The sequence below is a fragment of the Odocoileus virginianus genome, chromosome 11 (assembly GCF_023699985.2).
Source record: "Odocoileus virginianus isolate 20LAN1187 ecotype Illinois chromosome 11, Ovbor_1.2, whole genome shotgun sequence".
NCBI classification, from domain to species: Eukaryota; Metazoa; Chordata; class Mammalia; order Artiodactyla; family Cervidae; genus Odocoileus; species Odocoileus virginianus.
This window is the reverse complement of record NC_069684.1, coordinates 28686568-28710186: the sequence shown is the minus strand read 5'-3', so window position 1 is coordinate 28710186 and position 23619 is coordinate 28686568. Positions and strand designations below refer to the sequence as shown.

At 45.1% G+C, this 23619-nt stretch overlaps 1 protein-coding gene across 7 annotated transcripts in view; it reads left to right on the top strand.

Moving 5' to 3' along the window:
• Window positions 1–23619, top strand: part of CFAP74 (cilia and flagella associated protein 74) — a 99655-nt gene that overhangs the window by 68831 nt on the left and 7205 nt on the right. For all 7 annotated transcript variants that reach the window (XM_070474149.1, XM_020873749.2, XM_020873747.2 and 4 more), the window contains 5 exons: window positions 925–1046; window positions 2946–3074; window positions 3375–3462; window positions 3968–4141; window positions 4867–5000. In XM_070474149.1, coding sequence (XP_070330250.1) covers window positions 925–1046; window positions 2946–3074; window positions 3375–3462; window positions 3968–4141; window positions 4867–5000 — 647 coding nt within the window. The remainder of the gene's footprint in view (window positions 1–924; window positions 1047–2945; window positions 3075–3374; window positions 3463–3967; window positions 4142–4866; window positions 5001–23619) is intronic.

The following is a 23619-nucleotide window of genomic DNA, read 5'->3' as shown; positions in this document are numbered from 1 at the left end:
AAAAACTTTGAAAATAAACAGGATTATTTAAATTATATGATGTGGGGACCTCCCTAGTGGTCCAGTGGTTAAGAATCCACCTTCCAATTCAGGGAATGTGGGGTTTGATTCTTTATCGGGGAACTAAGATCTCACATGCCTCGTGGCCAAAAAAAAAAACAAAACAAAATGTAAAACAGAAGCAATATTGTAACAAATACAATAAAGACTTTTAAAAAAAATTATATGATGTGAAGGACTTCCCTGGTTAGGATGTTCAGTGGTTAGGATGCTGAGCTCTCACTGCCAATGTTCAGTTCCTGATCAGGGAACTAAGATCCCACATGCCACAAAGCATGACCAAAAAATAAATAGAGCTCTGCCCATTAAAAAAAATTATCTAATGTGAAAACTGCCATAGATCTCAAAAACATGGCCAGTGTAATTTTTTTAATATTTATTTGGCTGCAACAGGTCTTAACTGTGGCATATGAGATCTAGTTCTCTGACCAGGGATCCAACTCAGATCCCCCACATTGGGAGTGCATAGTCTTGCCACTGAACCACCAGGGAAGTCCCAGTGGACAGTTTAATTATTAACCTTCCAATACTTGTAAGAGCTGGGGTTTCCCAGGTAGCGCTAGTGGCAAAGAACCCGCCTGCCAATGCAGGAGATGCAAGAGACAGGTTCTGTCTCTGGGTTCAGAAGATCCCCTGGGGAAGGGCATGGCAAACCACTCCAGTATTCTTGCCTGGAGAAGATCCCATAGACAAAGGAGCCTGGCGAGCTACAGTCCTTGGGGTTGCACAGAGTTGTACATGACTGGGCACGTAGTACTTGTAAGAATTACAGACCATGCTGCTGAGTTCTGTGTTAGCTCTCATAAGCACCACCTGCTCTGCTGATGAACATGCATGTTGTTGGATTTTCATGTTCAAATTCAGTTATATTTCAAAGTCGTCGGCGTGGCTATCGACGTGCCTGTCTGGGTGCCGAAGCCCAACGTGGACCTGAAGATATGCATGTACGACCGGCTGTACCAGGACTCGATCCTCGTCCACACGCGGTAAGCCCTGGCGGGGTGAGATCCGAGACCTCAAGGTAAGGGTCTCCAGGGGTTGCCCTGAGAGCCCACTGGAACCCCAGGGCCGTCATAGGATGGAAGCCCAAGGGTCAGTGTCAGACAGAGGCTGACAGGTGCCGGGCTGCTGGCCTTGAAAACGGAAGAGGGGCCACAAACCAAGGGACGTGGCATCCCCAGAAACAGGAAAAGCCAGGAGAGCATTCTCTGTGGAGCCTCCAGGGGAACCAGACCTGCCTGCAGCTGGGTTTCAGCCCTGGGACATGGTGTCTGGGCCTGACTTCCAGGACCATGAGGATAAATCAGTGTCATCACCCCTGTCTGTGGGAGGTCAGCACCCTGCATGCCAGGTCAGGCCCCTCGCAGACACAGACAGGAGAGGGGGCTGGTCCTCTGAAGGAACATAGGTGGAATTCCAAGAAAAGAAGCATGTTTCATTCACAGAACTTTGCAAGGGTGTCCAGACACCATGGTTGTCATTTCTTTTTTACTCTCCCTTTTTTTTTTAACTGAAGTTCAATTAAGTGGAAAAAAGAGGAAGCCCAACAGTTAGAGCTTAGTGGATCTTCACTAACCAAACACAGCTGTGTACTTAGCCGGCTGCTGCACCCAGGGTCCCACTTCTCTCCAGAGGTAGGGGCGATGTCAGCCTGGGTGCAATTGGGCTGGCACCTGCCGGCTGCTGGGTCCCCAGATGTCAGTGCTGCAAACATCAGGGGAAGTGCTTTCCCCGGGGGCTGGGGTCTCGGAGCAGGGTTCAGATGGATTGTTTGGGAAACCATGGTTTAACGGGGTCTGGTCAGTTTACCTCAGTGCAAAGTGTGTCCAACCTTGGGGTGGGTGGGGGGACAGGGAGCACGGGAGCTGTGCTTTCTCAGCCTGTCCTCTGAGGCACACACTCGACCTCTTAGGTTTGTTGAATAATTTTAGAATTCAATGTTATTACCAGTTTTATGGGTACAGGGGTAGCAAGGGAGTAAGTTCACAAAGACCCTGGTTGTAGTTGCCTGAGGGGAGCCCAGCCACAGCAGAAACCAGGATGGGAGGGTCCAGTCTGAACACCTTGCATGGTAGGGGACATCCAGTGCTGGGTGACACGGGGGCCAGAGGTCAAAGTTGAGAGAAGAGAGACCTTCCTTTGTGATCTTAGGAGCCCATGGGTCACTCACGGTCCCGATTGGCCCTGGGTTCCCCCTGCAGAGGAGCTGTGAGAATCATCCCAGGCAGTTAAGGAGACACTGGGAGGCCTGAGAGGCTCTGGACTATGGCCTGGGGTCCCTGGTGGCCCCGGGGGGCAGTCTCCTCAACAGGCCTGGGGCAGCTCACACACTGCTTCTCTTTCTGGAGACTGGACAGCAGGTGGGGAGGGGCTGTCCTGATGGGGCTGTGGCCTGGGGGCTGGCTAGGATGGGCCACTCCACATGGTTGACTGGGGGCACACCTGGCTTTCTCTAGCGGGTCCTGAGTTGAAAGCAAGGACAAAAATTGGGGAAGCTGCCGTCACTGACCAAGGCCTGGCCACCTGGGGCCTCCCGAGCATCCTGCAAGAGAGCCTGTGCCTGAGCGTGGAAGGGCAGAACTCTAGGAGGAACAGGGCCCCCTCTCCTGACCCCCGGCCTGTGAGGCACTTCCCAGAAAACACTCAGGTTCTGAGAACCGACCGGGGTGACTTTTAGTTGTGATGTTTTTATTTGTAAGGATCCCTCAGCCAATGTCATTTCAGGAAAACCTGCCCCTGTGAGCAGGGCTCTGAAGCCTCTCCGACAGTGGGGGTGGAGAGTGGGGGCTGTGCCCAGCAGGGCTGTGCCTGGAGGGGGTGCGCTGGGCCCTGTGGGGCAAGGACTGACCTCAAGTCGCTGGCCGGCCCTCCCTTGGATGCTGCAGGTCGAAGGCCGCGTTGCGCCTAAAGTTCGAGGTGTGCAAGGAGCTGCGGGGCCACATGGAGCTCCTGCCTGAGACTGGCTACATCCAGGCGCTGTCGTCCTACTCAGTGCAGCTCAAGTTCCTGCCCAGGTGATGTGCCCAGCTGGGGTCCACTCCTCCCTGGTGGTGGGGGGGTCCTGAGTCACAGCAGGAAGCCAGCCCCAGGCTCCTGTATTTCTCCCATCCAAGTACTAACCAGGCCCAACCCTGCTTAGCTTCCGAGATCAGACGAGATTGGGCACGTTCAGGGTGGTAAGGCCGTAGACTAGGCTCCTGTATTTCTGACCTTGTGTGTACACCTGTGGCTCTAGCACCCTCACAGTTGAGCCTTTTGTCATTTCTCAAATATAAAGAAGAAAAGAACATTCAAATGCCCCCTGTCTCTTGCAGACACTCCCTCCCAGAAGACGCAGGGAAATATTTTGACAAGGAGACCAGGGTTCTGGAGGCCCCGATGACTATCCGGGTGGCTGACCAGGTCTGTGTGGGGCTCATCTGGATGCCGGGCACCCTGGGGGAGCAAAGCTGTTCTGCCCTGGCTCTTATAGCCTATCCTCATTGGCCCCCAGTCTTGCCCGAGCAGCCCCTGCACAGGGGAGACAGAGGGAGGGGCTTGTGGATCAGAGAGGCCCCAGTGCTCTCTTGGATGGGCGGGGCTGTCCCCGGGGCACCCAGACCCTCACGTTCATACAATTCAGACCCAGGTGTCCAGGGTGTGCACGTTTTGGGTACACATGTCATCGTATGTGCACACAATGCACCGACATGCAGATGCACAGATGCACATGTGTGTGCACACGTACCCTCCTGCCCCCTGCCCACCTGTGCTGCCCGTGCCATGCTGAGGCCAACAGGAAGCAGGCATGTCCATGAAAGGTGCAGAGTCAGTGCCAGCTCACAGCAGGACTGGTGCTCTTCTCAGTTTTGGAGACACTTCCCTAACTGACCGCAATGACCGAATGGCCCTGCCCTCTGCACTTCAGATCAAACCCGTGGGGTTTACTGTCCATGCTGTAGTCACCACCTCGGACCTGGAGCTCAGCCCCACCAGGCTGGACTTTGGCTACTGTACCATCTACGAAGCCATCAGGACCCAAATCAGCCTCTGCAATCATTCCCTCCTGCCCCAGGAGTTTGGGTTCGTCGGACTCCCCAAGGTGCCTCGCTCATGTGGTCAGAGTGGGAGGTACTGGGCAGTGAGGGACGAGGGGCTGCTACCCTGAGTCCTGGTGCCTGGCCAGGCCTCACCCACCTGCAGATTCCATGCTCACTCCCAGGCACCTCAGCCAGGGTCTCTGACTGTCCCCACCTCACCCTGCCCCTCTCGAGCTCTCTCCACCTGCTGCACACACAGCACCCAGAGTTCTCTCCCCTCCCTCCCTCCTGAGACTCTGGCCTGACTGGCCCTGCAGGGCAGCCAAGAGAGGCCCAGGCCTGGTTTCCCTCAGTCCTCCAGGCTGCCCCACCAGAGACCCATTGTCTATCCCCATGTATGCAGACACATTCACATACTCACCTGTGCACACATGCATGCACACACATTCATATACTCACATACACCTGTGCTCACATGCACACACACATACTCACATACACCTGTACTCACATGCATGCACACACACTCATACACACACACACACATACATACCTGTGCTCACATGCATGCAGACACATAAACACACCACCCTCTCACATGTACTCACTTGCACACATGATCACATACACAGAGACAGACTCGCACCGGTGTAACACATTTACATACATGTCACCAGACACACATTCATTTGTGCTCTGCCACACGCCTGTCCATGTTGCTCCCCATGGCACTCCCCAGCAGATCACCACATTTTCGCTTTGCCGTCCATGGTCTTCCTTTTGCCAGTTTGTGGACATCCAGCCCAACGATGGGTTCGGGACAATCCTGCCACTGGAAACGCTGCAGCTCGATGTGATCTTTCAGCCCACCAAGGCCAAGGAGTACAACTTTGAGCTCATCTGCAAGTCAGAGATTAACCGGTGAGCCTGACAGGAGGGGTGCATGCAGGGCCTGGGCAGCCAGCTGGGAGTGGCAGCCCCAGGCTGGCCAGGCTGACTGCAGGGCTGGGTGGCAGTGCCAACCTCAGAAAGCTCCGCACACCTGGGTCCAGGCCACCTTGCAGGCGTGTGAGATGTACACGTGTGCATGCACCTGTGAGCGTGCATGAGTATGCAGAGCATCCCCTGGGCACAAGCCTCACCTGCCCTCACACGCTGTGTGATCCTGGGCCTCCGTGTCCACCCTGAGAACTGGGCTGAGAAGGCAGTGTACAGGGGGAAATGGACTGGACGACAGGGTCTGGCATGAGGGCCAGCTCTTGCTGATTCTCAATCATCAGCCTCCAGGGAGGAACATGCTGGGACATCCTCCTGGTGTCAGGCCAACCCCTCGTGGAGCTGGCCCACCTGCCCCCTCCTTCCCTTTCTCTCCTGTCTGCTCTTTGCTTCTGGCTGGGGACCTGGCAGCCCTGGGGTGTGGGGTGGAGGAAGGGTTAGCACCCTCCGGCCAGGTGGGTGGCTGTGGGGAAGTGGGAAGGGGTCTACAGGTGGTGATTTTAAGGAGCCAACGCAGAGCAAGAACCCCTAGAGGAAACCCAGGCACAGGCTCTGCCCAGCTGCGGCCCCCACCACCTGCCCTACCCCTCGGCTCCACTGAGCCACCCTGGGCTGGGCCCCTCCGGGATTTGCTCACAACTCTTTCAGCCTCTGGGAAATAGCCCCGTAAGAAGGGGGGTTGCAAAATAATCTCAGTGCCCAGAATGGGCTCCGGCCTATGGAAGAAGCTCCTTAGATGTTTGTTGATTGAATGCACATTTAATTTTCTTCAAGAAGTATCTACAAATAAATTGAAATTTCCACAAAAGCTTATCCAAGAGCCACCTTGGAAAGGCTGGCAATGATAAAACTGTGAGGCCTCAGGGAATAAAGCAGTGTTCGGGAGCCCAGAGAGACCCAGCGGCACACATGCCCCCTACCCCACTGCCCCCCCACAGAGTGTGGCTGCCCATGGGCTCCCAGACCTGAGAGCTGGGCCCATGCCCAGCATCACCGCCTGAGCACCAGCCACAAGCGTGGCCCCGTCCTGACTCCTTTCCTCCAGTTGCACAACTAAGTCATCAGTAAGGCCTGTTGGCTCTACCTTGAAGACTGACCTGAATCACCCCACCCCCCACCTGGATGCCAGGGCTCCAAAGCCCACATTCCGCTTCCCCTCCCCCATGGCCCCCACCCCCTGGGGACGTGTTCGTGCAGCCCACCTGTGAAGGATGCTGAATTTGGCACAGGTCCCCAGCAGGTTTCTGGGTGAGCCTGAGTTCTCATCGCACATGGCTTAGTGTCTAGGAGGGGAGTTGCCAGGCCACAGCATCAGTTTCTTTTCAATTTTATGTTCTCCCCCATGACGTCTGGGTGTCTGGCTGCTGCACCCCTTCCAGCTGCGGGTAATGTCAGGTTTCCTTGTTTGCTGGATGGAGAGGCATCCTGAGAGGTGTGTGACAGTGTCTCACTGACTCGTGTTTCCAACGACTGACAGCTTGGAGCTTATTTGCCCTCCATGTATGTTTTTAGTGAAAAGTATTTTCAGGTTTCTGTCTATTTTTAAAAATCAGGTTTTTATGGAGTTTTGAGTGTTATTTATATACTCTGATAGCAGTTTCTTGTCAGATTTGCAAAAAATTTCCCTGGTTTGTGGCTTGTCTCAATCTCTTCACACTGTCTTCTCATAAAGCAAAATTTTTTAACTTTGAGTAATTGGGAAAGAAGTACATCAAGGCTGTATATTTTCACCCTGCTTATTAAACTTATATGCAGCGTTCAGTTCAGTTTGTCTGTTGCCCCTTCTCCTCCTGCCTTCAATCTTTCCCAGCATCAGGGTCTTTTCCAGTGATTCAGTTCTCCGCATCAGGTGGCCAAAATATTGGAAATTCAGCTTCAGCATCAGTCCATCCAATGAATATTCAGGACTGATTTCCTTTAGGATTGACTGGTTTGATCTCGTACATCACGCGAAATGCTGGACTGGATGAAGCACAAGCTGGAGTCAAGATTGCCTGGATATGCAAATGACACTGCCCTTATGGCCGAAAGCGAAGAGGAACTAAAGAGCCCCTTGATGAAGATGAAAGAGGAGAGTGAAAAAGCTGGCTTAAAACTCAACATTCAAAACACAAAAATCATGGCATCCGGTCCCATCACTGCATGGCAGATAGATATGGAAACAGTGAGAGACTATTTTCTTGGGCTCCAAAATCACTGCAGATGGTGACTGCAGCCACACAGTTAAAAGACTCTTGCTTCTTGGAAAAGAAGCTATGACAAACCTATACAACACATTAAAAAGTAGAGATATTACTTTTCCGACAAAAGTCCATATAGTCAAAGCTATGGCTTTTCATGAAAAGGGAAAAAGATAGGACACTGAAAGGTGAACTCCCTAGGTTGGTAGGTACCCAATATGCTACTGGAGATCAGTGGAGAAATAACTCCAGAAAGAATGAAGGGATGGAGCCAAAGCAAAAACAACACTCAGTTGTGGATGGGACTGGTGATAGAAGCAAGGTCCAATGCTGTAAAGAGCAATATTGCATAGGAACCTGGAATGTTAGGTCCATGAATCAAGGCAAATTGGAAGTGGTCAAACAGGAGATGACAAGAGTGAACATCAACACTCTAGGAATCAGTGAACTAAAATGTACTGGAATGGGGTGAATTTAACTCAGATGACCATTATATCTACTACTGTGGGCAGGAATCCCTTAGAAGAAATGGAGTAGCCACCATAGTCAACAAAAGAGTCCAAAATGCAATACTTGGACGTGATCTCGAAAATGACAGAATGATCTCTGTTCATTTCCAAGGCAAACCATTCAATATCACTGTAATCCAAGTCTATGTCCCAAACAGTAACACTGAAGAAGCTGAAGTTGAACAGTTCTATGAAGACCTACAAGACCTTCTAGAACTAACACCCTCAAAAGATGTCCTTTTCATTATAGAGGACTGGAATGCAAAAGTAGGAAGTCAAGAAGCACCTGGAGTAACAGGCAAATTTGGCCTTGGAGTACAGAATGAAGCAGGGCAAAGGCTAATAGAGTTCTGCCAAGAGAACGCACTGGTCATGGCAAACACCCTCTTCCAACAACACAAGAGAAGACTCTACACATGGACATCACCAGATGGTCAACACTGAAATCAGATTGGTTATATTCTTTGCAGCAAAAGATGGAGAAGCTCTATACAGTCAGCAAAAACAAGACCAGGAGCTGACTGTGGCTCAGATCATGAACTCCTTATTGCCAAATTCAGACTGAAATTGAAGAAAACAGAGAAAACCACTAGACCATTCAGGTATGACCTAAATCAAATCTCTTATGACTATAAATGGAAGTGAGAAATAAATTTAAGGGGCTAAATCTGATAGACAGAGTGCCTGGTGAACTATGGATGGAGGTTCATGACATTGTACAGGAGACAGGAATCAAGACCATCCCCAAGAGAAATAAATGCAAAAAAGCAAACTGGCTGTCTGAGGAGGCCTTACAAATAGCTGTGAAAAAAGGGAAGGAAAAAGCAAAGGAGAAAAGGAAAGATATACCCATTTGAATGCAGAGTTCCAAAGAATAGCAAGGAGAGATAAGAAAGCCTTCCTCAGTGATCAATGCAAAGAAATAGAGGAAAACAATAGAATGGGAAAGACTAGAGATCTCTTCAAGAAAATTAGAGATACCAAGGTAACATTTCATGCAAAGATGGGCTCAATAAAGGACAGAAATGGTAGGGACCTAACAGAAGTAGAAGATATTAAGAAAAGGTGGCAAGAATACACAGAAGAACTGTACAAAAAAGATCTTCATGATCCAGATAATCATGATGGTGTGATCACTCACATAGAGCCAGACATCCTGAAATGTGAAGTCAAGTGGGCCTTAGGAAGCATCACTACAAAGCTAGTGGATATGATGGAATTCCAGTTGAGCTATCTCAAATGCTGAAAGCTGATGCTGTGAAAGTGCTTCACTCAATATGCCAGCAAATTTGGAAAACTCAGCAGTGGCCACAGGACTGGAAAAGGTCAGTTTTCATTTCAATCCCAAAGAAAGCTCAAACTACTGCACAATTGCACTCATCTCACACGCTAGTAAAGTGATGCTTAAAATTCTCCAAGCTAGGCTTCAGCAATACGTGAACTGTGAACTTCCAGATGTTCAAGCTGGTTTTAGAAAAGGCAGAGGAACCAGAGATCAAATTGCCAACATCCACTGGATCATGGAAAAAAGCAAGAGAGTTCCCGAAAAACACCTATTTCTGCTTTATTGACTACGCCAAAACCTTTGACTGTGTGGATCATATTAAACTGTGGAAAATTCTTTTAAAAAAAAAAAAACTGTGGAAAATTCTGAAAGAGATGGGAATACCAGACCACCTGACCTGCCTTGCGAGAAATCTGTATGCAGGTCAGGAAGCAACAGTTAGAACTGGACATGGAACAACAGACTGGTTCCAAATAGGAAAAGGAGTATGTCAAGGCTGTATATTGTCACCCTGCTTACTTAACTTATATGCAGAGTCCATCATGAGAAATGCTGGGCTGGAAGAAGCACAAGCTGGAATCAAGATTGCTGGGAGAAATATCAATAACCTCAGATATACAGATGACACCACCCTTATGACAGAAAGTGAAGAACTAAAGAGTCTCTTGATGAAAGTGAAAGAGGAGAGTGAAAAAGTTGGCTTAAAGCTCAACATTCAGAAAACTAAGATCATGGCATCCGTTTCCATCAATTCTTGGCAAATAGATGGGGAAACAGTGGAAACAGTGGCTGACTATTTTTCTGGGCTCCAAAATCACTGCAGATGGTGACTGTAGCCATGAAATTAAAAGACGCTTGCTCCTTGGAAGGAAAGTTATGACCAACCTAGACAGCATATTAAAAAGCAGAGACATCACTTTGCCAACAAAGGTCCGTCTGGTCAAGGCTATGGTTTTTCAAGTGGTCATGTGTGGATGTGAGAGTTGGACTATAGAGAAAGCTGAGTACTGAAGAATTGATGGTTTTGAACTGTGGTATTGGAGAAGACTCTTGAGAGTCCCTTGGACTGCAAGAAGATCCAACCAGTCCATCCTAAAGGAAATCAGTCCTGGGTGTTCATTGGAAGGACTGACGTTGAAGCTGAAACTCCAAAACTTTGGCCACCTGATGCAAAGAACTGATTCATTTGAAAAGACCCTGATGCTGGGAAAGATTGAGGGCAGGAGGAGAAGGGGATGACAGAGGATGAGATGGTTGGATGGCATCACCAACTCGATGGACATGGGTTTGGGTGGACTCCGGAAGTTGGTGATGGCGTGCTGTGATTCATGGGGTTTCGAAGAGTCAGACATGACTGAGCGACTGAACTGAACTGAACTGATGGCTTTTCCAGTAGCCATGTGAGAGTTGGACGTAAAAAAGGCTGAACACCAAAGAATTGATGCTTTTGAGCTGTGGTGTTGGAGAAGACTCTTGAGAGTCCCTTGCACTGCAAGAAGATCAAACCAGTCAATCCCAAAGAAAATCAGTCCTGAATATTCATTGGAAGGACTGATGCTGAAGCTAAAGCTCCAATACTTGAGCCACCTAATGTGAAGAGCCAACTCACTGGAAAAGACCTTGATGCTGGAAAGATTGAGGGCAAGAGGAGAAGGGGGCGACAAAGGATGAGAGGGTTGGATGCAATCACTGACTCAATGGAAATGAGTTTGAGCAAACTCCAAGAAATGATAAAGGACAGGGAAGCCTGGCATGCTGCAGTCCATGGGGCTGTAAAGAGTTGGACATGACTGACTGACTGAACAACAAATCCTCTTTATCAACTTTTTGGTTTTGGATCTTGAGTTTGGTATCATATCTAAGAATTTTTTTCCCTAACCTAAAGTCACAAAGATTTCTTCTAAAAATTTACGAATTTACATCTTACTTGTGCATTTGTTTTACTTTGATGAATCATTGCATCAGGTGTGAGATACAGCATGAAGCTGAAGGGTTTCCAGTCACTCCAGCAGCATCACTGAGACAGTAGCAGAGGGCAGAGCCCACCCCCTCACACTGGGGACACTCTGCACAGCCTTTACACCTGAAAGTCAATTTATGTGAAAAAACCTTTCTTTCCTGAGTACCTAAAATACCAACACATTAGCGAATCCACTCTCTTCTGGAATAAAATGTGTCTGTACAAGTCTGATGGCAACCCAGTACTTAAAGGACCTACTTCTTCATAGAGAAAGCAAGGGAATTCCAGAAGAATATCTACCTCTGCTTCATTGACTAAAGCCTTTGACTGTGTGGATCACAACGAACTGTGGAAAATTCTTAAAGAGGTGAGAAGACCAGACCACTTTATGAAACCTGTATGCACGTCAAGAAGTAACAGAACCAGACATGGAACAACGGACTGATTCAAAATTAGGAAAGGAGTATGTCAAGGCTGTATATTGTCACCCTGCTCATGCAGAGTAAGTACATCATTCAAAATGCCAGACTGGGTGAAGCTCAAGCTGGAATCAAGATTGCCAGGAGAAATATCAGTAACCTCAGATATGCAAATGATACCTAATGTCAGAAAACAAAGAGAAACTAAAGAGCCTCTTGATGAAAGTTAAAGAGGAGCCTGAAAAAGCTGACTTGAAATTCAACATTCAAAAAACTAAGATCATGGCATTCAGTCCCATCACTTCATGGCAAACAGATGGGGAGAAAAATGGAAACAGTGACAGATTTCATTTTTCTTGGGCTCCAGAATCATTGTGGACGGTGATTGCAGCCATGAAATTAAAAGATGCTTGCTCCTTGGGAGAAAAGCTATGACAAACCTAGACAGCCCAGTAAAAAGCAGAGATATCACTTTGTTGACAAAGATCCCTATCGTCAAAGCTCTGGTTTTTCCAGTAGTCAGGTACAGATAGGAGAGTTGGAACGTAAAGAAGACTGAGCACTGAAGAATTGATGCTTTCAAACTATGGTGCTGGATAAGACTCTAGAGAGTCCTTTGGATATTAAGGAGGTCAAACCAGTCAACCCTAAAGGAAATCAATTCTGAATGTTCATTGGAAGGACTGATGCTGAAGCTGAAGCTCCAATCCTCTGGCCACCCGATGCAAAGAACCGACTCATTGGAAAAGACCCTGGTGCTAGGAAAGATTGAGGGCAAGAGTAGAAGGGGCAACAGATTAGATGGTTGGATGGCGTCATCGACCCAATGGATGTGAGTTTGAGCAAACTCTGGGAAATGACGAAGGACAGGGAAGCCTGGTCTGCTGCAGTCCTTGGGGTTGTAAAGAGTAACAACGTCTTATCTAAAATCCAGTAATTTTATAAAAACACACTTCGTGTTGGTTGTTATCAATTGATTTTCCCAGGTACATGGTGCTTTTCAAATCTTTTTTTTTTTTTAATTTCAGGAACACTTCCTTGAATTTTAGTCCTTAAAACATGTGCTTTATTCTTGTCCTTCGGTTTTCCTCCTGGGAGCCTCCTGAAATAAATATAATGACTTGTCTTTGCTTTTTTTTTTTTGACACTTTTTCTTGGATCCTTTTCATCATTTTAAAAATATGATTTCTTTATTTATTTGGGTGCACCAGGTATTGTTGTGGAATCCAGAGTCTCAAACACACCTCAGAGGACACTCAGGATAGTGGAGTATGGTTTATTACGCCAGTGGGTCCAAGGGGAATCAGTTCCCAACAAGTACCCTGATGTTTCTGAGAGGCCCAATTTTATTACCACCCCCCACCCCACGTGACTGGTTACATGTTAGCAACCTCTTTGTTGTATATGATTGAGTTTTACAATAAGTATGTGCTAGGAGAACAAACAATTAAGGTTAAAGTTGGGGGAGACAATGATTATACATCAAGGGGGGATGTCTACACGGTTAACCTAACAGGGTCAGCCTGACCTCAACTACAATCTCTGTTCGCTGTCTGTAGGGAGGGAAGTCTCCAGGAAACCTGGTTTTCATTGGCAAAAGTTTCCTTACTCTTGGGCAGGCTTCAGGCCCAGTTTACATCCTGTCTTTAAGATGGATGACAAGCTTCAAGATGGAGTCTCTCCTGCTTTCCTCACTGTGGCCCAAATATCCTTAGTTGTGGTGTGTGGAATCTTCAATCTTCGTTGTGGCACGCATGATCTTTAGTTGCGGCATGTGGGATCCAGCCCCCTGACCAGGAGTGGAACCCGGGCTGCCTGTACTGGGAGCCTGCAGTCTTACCCACTGGGCGACCAAGAAAGTCCCTCATCATTTTTTTAGATATTTCCACTCTTATCTCTTCTTTCTCTTAAAGAATTATCTTCCGTGTTTCTTTATTCATGGTTCCCTTCTGAGTTTCTGTTTCTAAATTTCTTTTTTTTATAATTCTTTTCTCAGTCGTTTGTGAGTTTTTGTTTTGGCCACACCACACAGTCTGTGGGATCTTAGCCCCACAACGAGGGATCCAACTCTTCCTGCAGTGGAAGCACAGAGTCCTAGCCACCGAACTGCCAGGGAAGTCCCCTTTCCTAAATTTTAATCCCTCGCTTCTGACTTCTTATGATTCTGATGTTTGTTTTTTCATATGTATTATTTTCTCAAGTCTGTTAAGCTCACTTTGAATGATCACATTGCAGTTTTCGATTCTCTTGTGGGCACATCTCTCTGGCATGTTTTACTGTCAATATGAATTTTATTTATTCTGTTCCTTTTTTCTCTTTTAACAGCTGTATTTGTGGTTTGATCTGGGTCCTTTCCTGCTGCTCATTTTTGCAAATGGTAGCTTCTCCTCAGCTTTGAGAGCCCAGTTCACACTTTGCTCCTTCGTGGCTCTGGGGTGCCCTCTTCTGTATGTGGGGGTCAGCAACTTCCTTAGGGCCACCTCCTCTAAGCCCTCCCTTCTGCCTTCAGAGGATCCCAGAACCAGCTTGCTGTACCCTCCACCCACAATAGTAGCTCTTACATTTTTATCATGTTTGCCTCCGGTTTCCCTTTGTTACAGAAATAGACCATCTGCTTGCAGCAAGCAACATGCAGACCCCCTCCCTCCCCAGAGCCTCCCACTGCCAGAATCCTCAGGGTCCTTCCGAATTCTGGGTGTCTGATTTTCACTTCCTATTGGCATATTTATTGTTTGTTTGTATTCCTGGGGCTTCCCTGATGGCCCAGACAGTAAAGAATCTTCCTGCAATGCTGAAGACCTAAATTTATGTAAACGCAAGGTGACTAGCCAGGTCAGGTTGTCTAGGAAGGAGGGGTTCCCAGAATGTGGGACTTCAGCACTAACGCCAGGGGAGCTGCAGGTGGTCAGGGGTGGTGGGGTGTGACACCCCCACATTGGTGACATGGGTGGTGTCAGACTCCACATAGTGATCTACATCTTGCTTCTGCTTTTACCCCCAACTCTATGGGAGTACCTGAACCACGTGAACACATCTAAGGATTTGACTGTGGACATGTTAAGTTGGAGGGCTTGTGAACCACCAAAAGCAGTGCTTAGTAGAAAGTTTCTAGCTCCAAATGCATATAAAGAAGAGGAGAGAGTGTGCAAAATCAATTATTTAACCTTCTGTTTCAAGAACTGGGAAGAGAGCACAGCAGATTAAACCCAAAGAAAGTATAAGGAAAGAAGGTAATAAAGATAACAGTGTAAATCAGTGAAATAAATCAAGTATCCAAAAGAGAAAATAATAAAACTAAAAGTCTGTTCTAGAAATTAGTAAATTCATTACTCTTAGCAAGACCAATCAAGATTTTTTTTTTAAAGAGAGGGGACCAAAAAAACACAAATTGTCAGTCTTGGGTATGAAAGGGGACACATCACAGATGCTACAAACATCAGAAAGATTTTTTTTTTAATGTTATGAACAACTTTACACCAGTAAATGTGACAGTTTGGATATAATGAACAATTTTCTAAAAAACAAAAACTTGGCAAAACTGACATGGAGAAAAAGAGAAACTCTGAATAGTTCAATAACTACGAGGGAAATCAAATGCAAAGTTTAAACCCTCTTATAGAAACTTCCAGTTATAATAACTAGTAGGGATGTCCCTTAACGGTCACAACCTTGTCATGGCAACAGGGCTTGCGTAACTCAGTGAAGCTATGAGTCATACCATGCAAGACCACCCAAGACAGGTCAAAGTGAAGAGTTCTGACAAAATGTGGTCCACCAGAGGTGGGAATGGCAAGCCACTCCAGTATTCTTGCCGTGAGAGTATTCTTGCCCATGAACAGTATGCAAAGGCAAAAAGATATGACACTAGAAGGTGAGACCCCCCACATTCAAAGGTGTTCAATATGCTACTGGGGAAGGCCAGAGAAACAGCTCCAGAAAGAATGAAGCAGCGGAGTCAAAGTGGAAATGACACTCAGCTGTGAATGTATCTAGTGGTGAAAGTAAAGTCGGATGCTGTAAATAACAATATTGCATAGGAACCTGGAGTGTTTGGTCCATGAATCAAGATAAATTGGATGTGGTCAAGCAGGAGATGGCAAGAATGAACATCAGCATCTTAGGAATCAGTGAAATAAAATGGATAGGAATGGACAAATTTAATTCTAAGACCATTATATCTACTACTGTGGGCAAGAATCCCTTAGAAGAAATAGAGTAGCTCTCATAGTCAACAAGAGTCTGAAATACAGTACTTGGGTGCAACCTCAAAAATGATAGAATGATCTCGGTTCATTTCCAAAGCAAACCATTCAACATCACAGTAATCCAAGTCTATGCCTCAAACACTGATGCCAAAGAAGCTGAAGTTGACCAGTTCTGTGAAGCTCTACAAGACCTTCTAAAACTAACACACACCAAAAAGATGTCCTTTCATCACAGGAGACTGGAAAAGTAGGAAGTCAAGAGACACCTTGAGCAACAGGCAAGTTTGGCCTTAGAGTACAAAATGAAGCAGGAAAAAGGCTAACAGAATTTTGTCAAGAGAACACACTGGTAATAGGAAGCACCCTTTTCCAACAACACAAATGATGTTTCTACACATGGATGTCACCAGATGGTCAATACCAAAATAAGATTGATTGTATTCTTTTCAGCTGAAGATAGAGAAGCTCTATACACTCAGCAAAAACAAGGCCTGGAGCTGACTGTGGCTCAATCAGTTCAGTTCAGTTCAGTCATGTCTGACTCTATGACCCTATGGACTGCAGCACTCCAGGCTTCTCTGCCTATCACCAACTCCCAGAGCTTGCTCAAACTCATGTCCATTGATTCGGTGCTGCCATCCAACCATCTCATCCTCTGTTGTCCCCTTCTCCTCCTGCCTTCAGTCTTTCCCAGCATCAGGGTCTTTTCCAAAATGAGTCAATTCTTTGCATCAGGTGGCCAAAGTATTGGAGCTTCAGCTTCAGCATCAGTCCTTCCAAAGAATATTCTTTGGGCTGATTTGGAAATCAAAGGACTGATTTCCTTTAGGACTGACTGGTTTGATCTCCTTGCAATCCAGGGGACTCTCAAGAGTCTTCACTACAGTTGAAAAGCATCAATTCTTCGGTGCTCAGATTTGTTTATGGTCCAACTCTCACATCCACACATGACTACTGAAAAAAAAAAACATAGCTTTGACTAGCTCAGATCATCAGCTCCTTATTGCAAAATTCAGACTTAAAAATTGAAGGAAGTACGGAAAACCACTAGTCCATTCAGGTATGGCCTAAATCAAATCCCTTATGATTATAGAGTGGAAGTGACAAATAGATTCAAGGGATTAGATCTGGTAGACACAGTGCCTGAAGAACTATGGACAGAGGTCTATAACACTGCACAGGAGGCAGTGAACAAAACCATCCAAAAGAAAAAGACTTGCAAGTAGGCTAAGTGGTTGTCTGAGGAGGCTTTACAAATAGCTGAGAAGAGAAGTGAAAGGCAAAGTAGAAAATGAAAGATATACTCAACTGAATGCAGAGTTCCAAAGCATAGCAAGGAGAAATAAGAAAGCCTTCCTCAGTGGTCAATGCAAAGAAATAGAGGAAAACAACAAAATGGGAAAGACTAGAGACCTCGTCAAGAAAATTGGAGATACCAGGGGCACATTTCTTGCAAAGATGGGCACAACAAAGGACAGAAACGATAAGGAACTAACAGAAGCAGAAAATATTAAGAAGAGGTGGCAAGAATGCACAGAAGAATCATACAAAAAAAATGCCCTAATGATCTTGATAACCACAATGATATGGTCACCTAGAGCTGGACATCATGAAGTGTGAAGTCAAGTTGGCCCTAGGAAGCATTACTATAAACAAAGCTGGTGGAGGTGATGGAATTCCAGCTGAGCTATTTCAAATCCTAAATGATGATGCTGTTCAAGTGCTGCACTCAATATATCAGCAAATTTGGAAAACTCAGCAGTGACCACCAGACTGGAAAATGTCAGTTTTCATTCCAACCCCAAAGAAGAGCAATGCCGAAGAATGTTCAAACAACCAGACTGTTACACTAATTTCTCATGCTCATAAGGTTATGCTCAAAATCCATCAAACTAGGCTTCAGCAGTATGTGAACCAAGAACTTCCGGATGTGCAAGCTGGGTTTAGAAAAGGCAAAGGAACAAGAGATCAAATTGCCAGCATTCATTGGATCATAGAGAAAGCAAGGGAATCCCAGGAAAACATCTACTTCTGCTTCATTGACTTTGTGTTGATCACAATAAACTGGAAAATTCTTAAAGACATGGGAATACCAGACTGTCTTACCTGTCTCCCGAGAAACCTGTATGTGGCTCAAGAAGAAACAGAACCAGACATAGAACAACTGAATGGTTCAAAATTGGGAAAATTGAGTACGTCAAGGCTGTATATTGTCACTCTGCTTATTTAACCTGTATGCAGAGTATATCATGCAAAATGCTGGGCTGGACAACTCAGAAGCTGGAATCAAGATTGCCGGGAGAAATATCAACAATCTCAGATGTCCGGATGATACCACTCTAACGACAGAAAGTGAAGAGGAACTAAAGAGCCTCTTGATGAAAGTGAAAGAGAGTGAAAAAGCTATCTTGTAACTCAACATTCAAAAAACTAAGATCATGACATCTGGTCCCATCACTCACGGCAAATAGAAGAGGAAAATCGTGGAAGCAGTGACAGATTTTCTTGAGTTCCCAAATCACTGAAGACAGTGATTGCAGCCATGAAATTAAAAGATGCTTGCTTGCTCCTTGGAAGAAAAATTATGACCAACCTAGACAGCATAGTAAAATCATTTTGCCAATTAAGCTCCATATAGTCAAAGTTCTGATATTTCCAGTAGTCATGTGCAGATGTGAGAGTTGGACCATAAAGAATGCTGAGCATCAAAGAATTGATGCTTTTCAACTGTCGTGCTGGAGAAGCCTCTTGAGAGTTCCTTGGACATCAAAGAGATCAAACCAATCAATCCTAAAGGAGATCGACACTGAATGTTTATTGGAAGGACTGATATTGAAGCTGAAGCTCCAATTCTTTGGTCGCCCAACTCACTGGAAAAGACCTTGATGCTGGGAAAGATTAAAGGCAAAAGGAGAAGGGGGTGGGAGAGGATGGTTACATAGCATTACGAACTCGATGGACATGAATTTGAGCAAATTCCAGGAGACAGTGGAGGACTGAGGAGCTTGGCGTGCTGCAGTCCATGGGGTCGCAAAACGTCAGACATGACTTAGCAACTGAACAACAAACAACTAAGGATGTAATGTTCAACGTGCTAGATATAATTAACCCTTCTTGTATGTTATACAGAAATGGTAAGAGAGTAAACCCAAAGTATTCTCATCACAAAGGAAAAAAAATACTTATTTCTTTAATTTTGTATATATGTGAGATGATGGATTTTCACTAAACTTACTGTGAACATCATTTCACAGTATAAGTCAAATCATTTTGCTGCACACCTCAAACTAATGCAGAGCTGTGTGTCAATTACATATCAATAAATCTGGAAGAAAATAAAATAAATGGGCAAAAATTTAAATATAGGACAGAAAAGGAAATAAAAATTGGCAATAAAAATATTTTAAATGAAAAAATTAAAGCAAAGCTTAAGAGCTTCCCACAACGAAAGTTGCAGATGACTTCACTAATGAGTTCTTCCAAACATTTAAAGAAAAAATGATGCCAATCTTAAATAGATCTTCTAGAGAACAGGAGAAGAAGGGAAACCTCACTACCCTTGGCCCATTGATGCTGCTGTTGATGGGGGTAGTTTTGATGATGATAGTGATATGATGGTGATGGTGATGATGATGGTGGTGATGATGGTGGTGGTGGTGGTGATGGTGGAGATGGTGATGATGATGGTGGTGAAGGTGATAGTGATGATAATGGTGGTGATGGTGGTGGTGTTGATGATGATGGTAGTGATGGTGATGACATTCTGGAGGTAGAGCACATGCCCAGAGCAGGGCTGAGGCTCCCTGGAGCCTGGCCCTGGTAACTGGCACCAGCCACCTATGTAATCAGATAAAAGAAGATGGAAGCTTGCAACCAGGTGGGGAGGCCAGACATATTGCATGTCTGCCTCTGAAGTCAGAAGAACATTCCCCACAAGTTGATGGGCTCCTCTCACCTCGGCGGTTTGGGTGGGGAGAGAAACATGTAAAGCACACTCAGAGATAAGCACATGTTCTCAGCAAATGTGGTGGTGCTGAGTGGCAGGACCTTTTGTATCTCCACTGAATTCAAATGCCTCCAGGTCACAGGGCAACAGCCTCTAGCTAAGCCTGGGTGATTGGACCCAACAGTCTTTTCTTTTTTTTTTTTTTGTAATATTTCTTTATTTATTTTGCTGCGCCAGGTCTTAGTTGTGGCAGGTGGGACCTTTAGTTGTAGCATGAAGGATCTCATTCCCCAAGCAAGTATCAAACCTGGGCCCCTTGCATGGGGAGTGCAAAGTCATAGCCCCTGGACCACCAGCGAAGTCCCCAGACAGCCTTTTCTTAAAGGAAAGTGGAGCAGAACATGAGAGAACTGCAAGGGAGATCTTCAGAGGGACAAGCGAGAATGTAAAGGAAGGGGTTGCAGGGTTGAGAGACTCGAGGCATGCCCCCCTAGCTGTTCCCTATTCCCAGGTCAGTCGAGTGAGGCCAAAGCCACGCCCTTCATGGGCACCTTCCTGAAGTGACTCCAAGCACCTCTTATTTCTTTATGTAATAAGGATCACATTATACACATATATGCTTTTTCTATTAATCAAGTTCTAACAATAACCTCGATGACTTCTCCACCCAGAAGGATTTTTTTTTTTTTTTTTTTACTGTTTAGAGTCTGTACTTACCGGACACAGAAATATACACCGAAATATTTCAACATATGAACACATTTTTGTTACAGACGAGAATGACAGGGTCATCGACATCACCTCATAAAGCATTAAAATATATGAAATTAGGGTAAAATTCTAAGACAAGAGTGCCATGGGAACAGGAGTTCAAAGAAATACGGAATGTAAATTTTCTAGAGATTAAAATACCAAATATCTGGGGTTTTTTAATCGATAATGGCAGGAATCAATTCATTATGGCTTACAGATTCCCATGTTTATGTTTAAAAAGTAATTTATCAGTTTTATCTTTTAATTTTATGTATTTTTGGCTGTGCTGAGTCTTTGTTGCTGTGCGGGCTTTTCTCTAGTTGTGTTGCATGGGCTTCTCATTGTGGCGGCTTCTCTTGTTGCAGAGCACAGGCACTAGGGCATGTGGACTCAGTAGCTGTGGTTCCTGGGCTCTAAAGCACAGGCTCAATAGTTATGGCACATGGACCTAGTTGCTCCACAGTATGTGGAATCTTCCTGGACCAGGGGTCAAACCCATATTTCCTTCATTGACAGGTGAATTCTTTACCACTGAGCACCTAGGGAAGCTCTGTCATTTTATTTTTAAATGTCATGCATATGCTTGTGCTCAGTCGTGTCCAACTCTTTGCAACTCCATGAACTATAGCCCTCCAGGCTCCTCTGTCCATGGGATTCTCCAGGCAAGAATACTGGAGTGGATAGCCATTTCCTTCTCCAGGGGACCTTCCCAACCCAGTAATCAAACCTATGTCTCTTGCGTCTCCTGCATTGCCAGGCAGATTCTTTACCACTGAGTTACCTGGGAAATCCTTTTAAATATCACTGAATATTTAAGGAAATAAGTCAGAAACCTCCATTGTGACTTCCATTGCAACTGTTTAAACTTGTGATGAAAAGTTTAACTATCCAGTTAAAATGTGCACAGGGGCCTCTTCCAGGGAAAGCATCTAGAGGCATTCAGGATGGTGGAGCATCTGACATACCATCGTAGCTGTTCTACAATACAGCCTCTAACAAAACCAGGCTGCCGCAAACCCCTAGTAATAGAATTGTTTACATTTATACCAAGAAGGTTGGGAAAGCACCAAAATCCGCATGTGGTGTGTGCCCAGGGCAACTTAGAGGCATTCATGCTGTGAGACCTAAAGTTCTCATGAGGTTGTCTGAAACTAAGAAACACGTCAGCCAAGCCTATGGTGGTTCCATGTGTGCTAAATGTGTCTATGACAGGATCAAGCACGCTTTCCTGCATTTCCCCTGAAATCAGGAACAAGACAAGGGTGCCCACTCTCACCACTACTATTCAACATACTTTTGGAAGTTTTGGCCACAGCAATCAGGGCAGAAAAAGAAGTAAAAGGAATCCAGACAGGAAAAGAAGAAGTGAAACTCTCTCTGTTTGCAGATGACATGATCCTCTACATAGAAAACCCTAAAGACTCTACCAGAAAATTACTAGAGCTAATCAATGAATACAGTAAAGTTGCAGGATATAAAATTAACACACAGAAATCTCTTGCATTCCTATACACTAACAATGAGAAAACAGAAAGAGAAATTAAGGAAACAATACCATTCACCATTGCAACAAAAAGAATAAAATACTTAGGAGTATATCTACCTAAAGAAACAAAAGACCTATACATAGAAAACTATAAAACACTGATGAAAGAAATCAAAGAGGACACAAACAGATGGAGAAATATACCATGTTCATGGATTGGAAGAATCAATATTGTCAAAATGGCTATACTACCCAAAGCAATCTATAGATTCAATGCAATCCCTATCAAACTACCAACGGTATTTTTCACAGAACTAGAACAAATAATTTCACAATTTGTATGGAAATACAAAAAACCTTGAATAGCCAAAGTAATCCTGAGAAAGAAGAATGGAACTGGAGGAATCAATCTGCCTGACTTCAGACTCTACTACAAAGCCACAGTCATCAAGACAGTATGGTACTGGCACAAAGACAGAAATATAGATCAATGGAACAGAATAGAAAGCCCAGAGATAAATCCACGAACCTATGGTCACCTTATCTTCGACAAAGGAGGCAAGGATATACAATGGAAAAAAGATAACCTCTTTAACAAATGGTGCTGGGAAAACTGGTCAACCACCTGTAAAAGAATGAAACTAGAACACTTTCTAACACCATACACAAAAATAAACTCAAAATGGATTAAAGATCTAAATGTAAGACCAGAAACTATCAAACTCCTAGAGGAGAACATAGGCAAAACACTCTCCGACATAAATCACAGCAGGATCCTCTATGACCCACATCCCAGAATTTTAGAAACAAAAGCAAAAATAAACAAATGGGACCTAGTGAAACTTAAAAGCTTTTGCACAACAAAGGAAACTATAAGCAAGGTGAAAAGACAGCCCTCAGATTGGGAGAAAATAATAGCAAACGAAGCAACAGACAAAGGATTAATCTCAAAAATATACAAGCAACTCCTCCAGCTCAACTCCAGAAAAATAAATGACCCAATCAAAAAATGGGCCAAAGAACTCGACAGACATTTCTCCAAGGAAGACATACAGATGGCTAACAAACACATGAAAAGATGCTCAACATCACTCATTATCAGAGAAATGCAAATCAAAACCACAATGAGGTACCATTATATGCTAGTCAGGATGGCTGCTATCCAAAAGTCTACAAGCAATAAATGCTGGAGAGGGTGTGGAGAAAAGGGAACCCTCTTACACTGTTGGTGGGAATGCAAATTAGTACAGCCACTATGGAAAACAGTGTGGAGATTTCTTTAAAAGCTGGAAATAGAACTGCCATATGACCCAGCAATCCCACTTCTGGGCATACACACCAAGGAAACCAGATCTGAAAGAGACACGTGCACCCCAATGTTCATCGCAGCATTGTTTATAATAGCCAGGACATGGAAGCAACCCAGATGCCCATCAGCAGACGAATGGATGAGGAAGCTGTGGTACATATACACCATGGAATATTACTCAGCCATTAAAAAGAATTCATTTGAATCAGTTCTAATGAGATGGATGAAACTGGAGCCCATTATACAGAGCGAAGTAAGCCAGAAAGATAAAGACCATTACAGTATACTAACACATATATATGGAATTTAGAAAGATGGTAACGATAACCCTATATGCAAAACAGAAAAAGAGACTCAGATGTATAGAACAGACTTGTGGACTCTGGGAGAAGGCGAGGGTGGGATGTTTCAAGAGAACAGCATTGAAACATGTATATTATCTAGGGTGAAACAGATCACCAGCCCAGGTTGGGTGCATGAGACAAGTGCTCG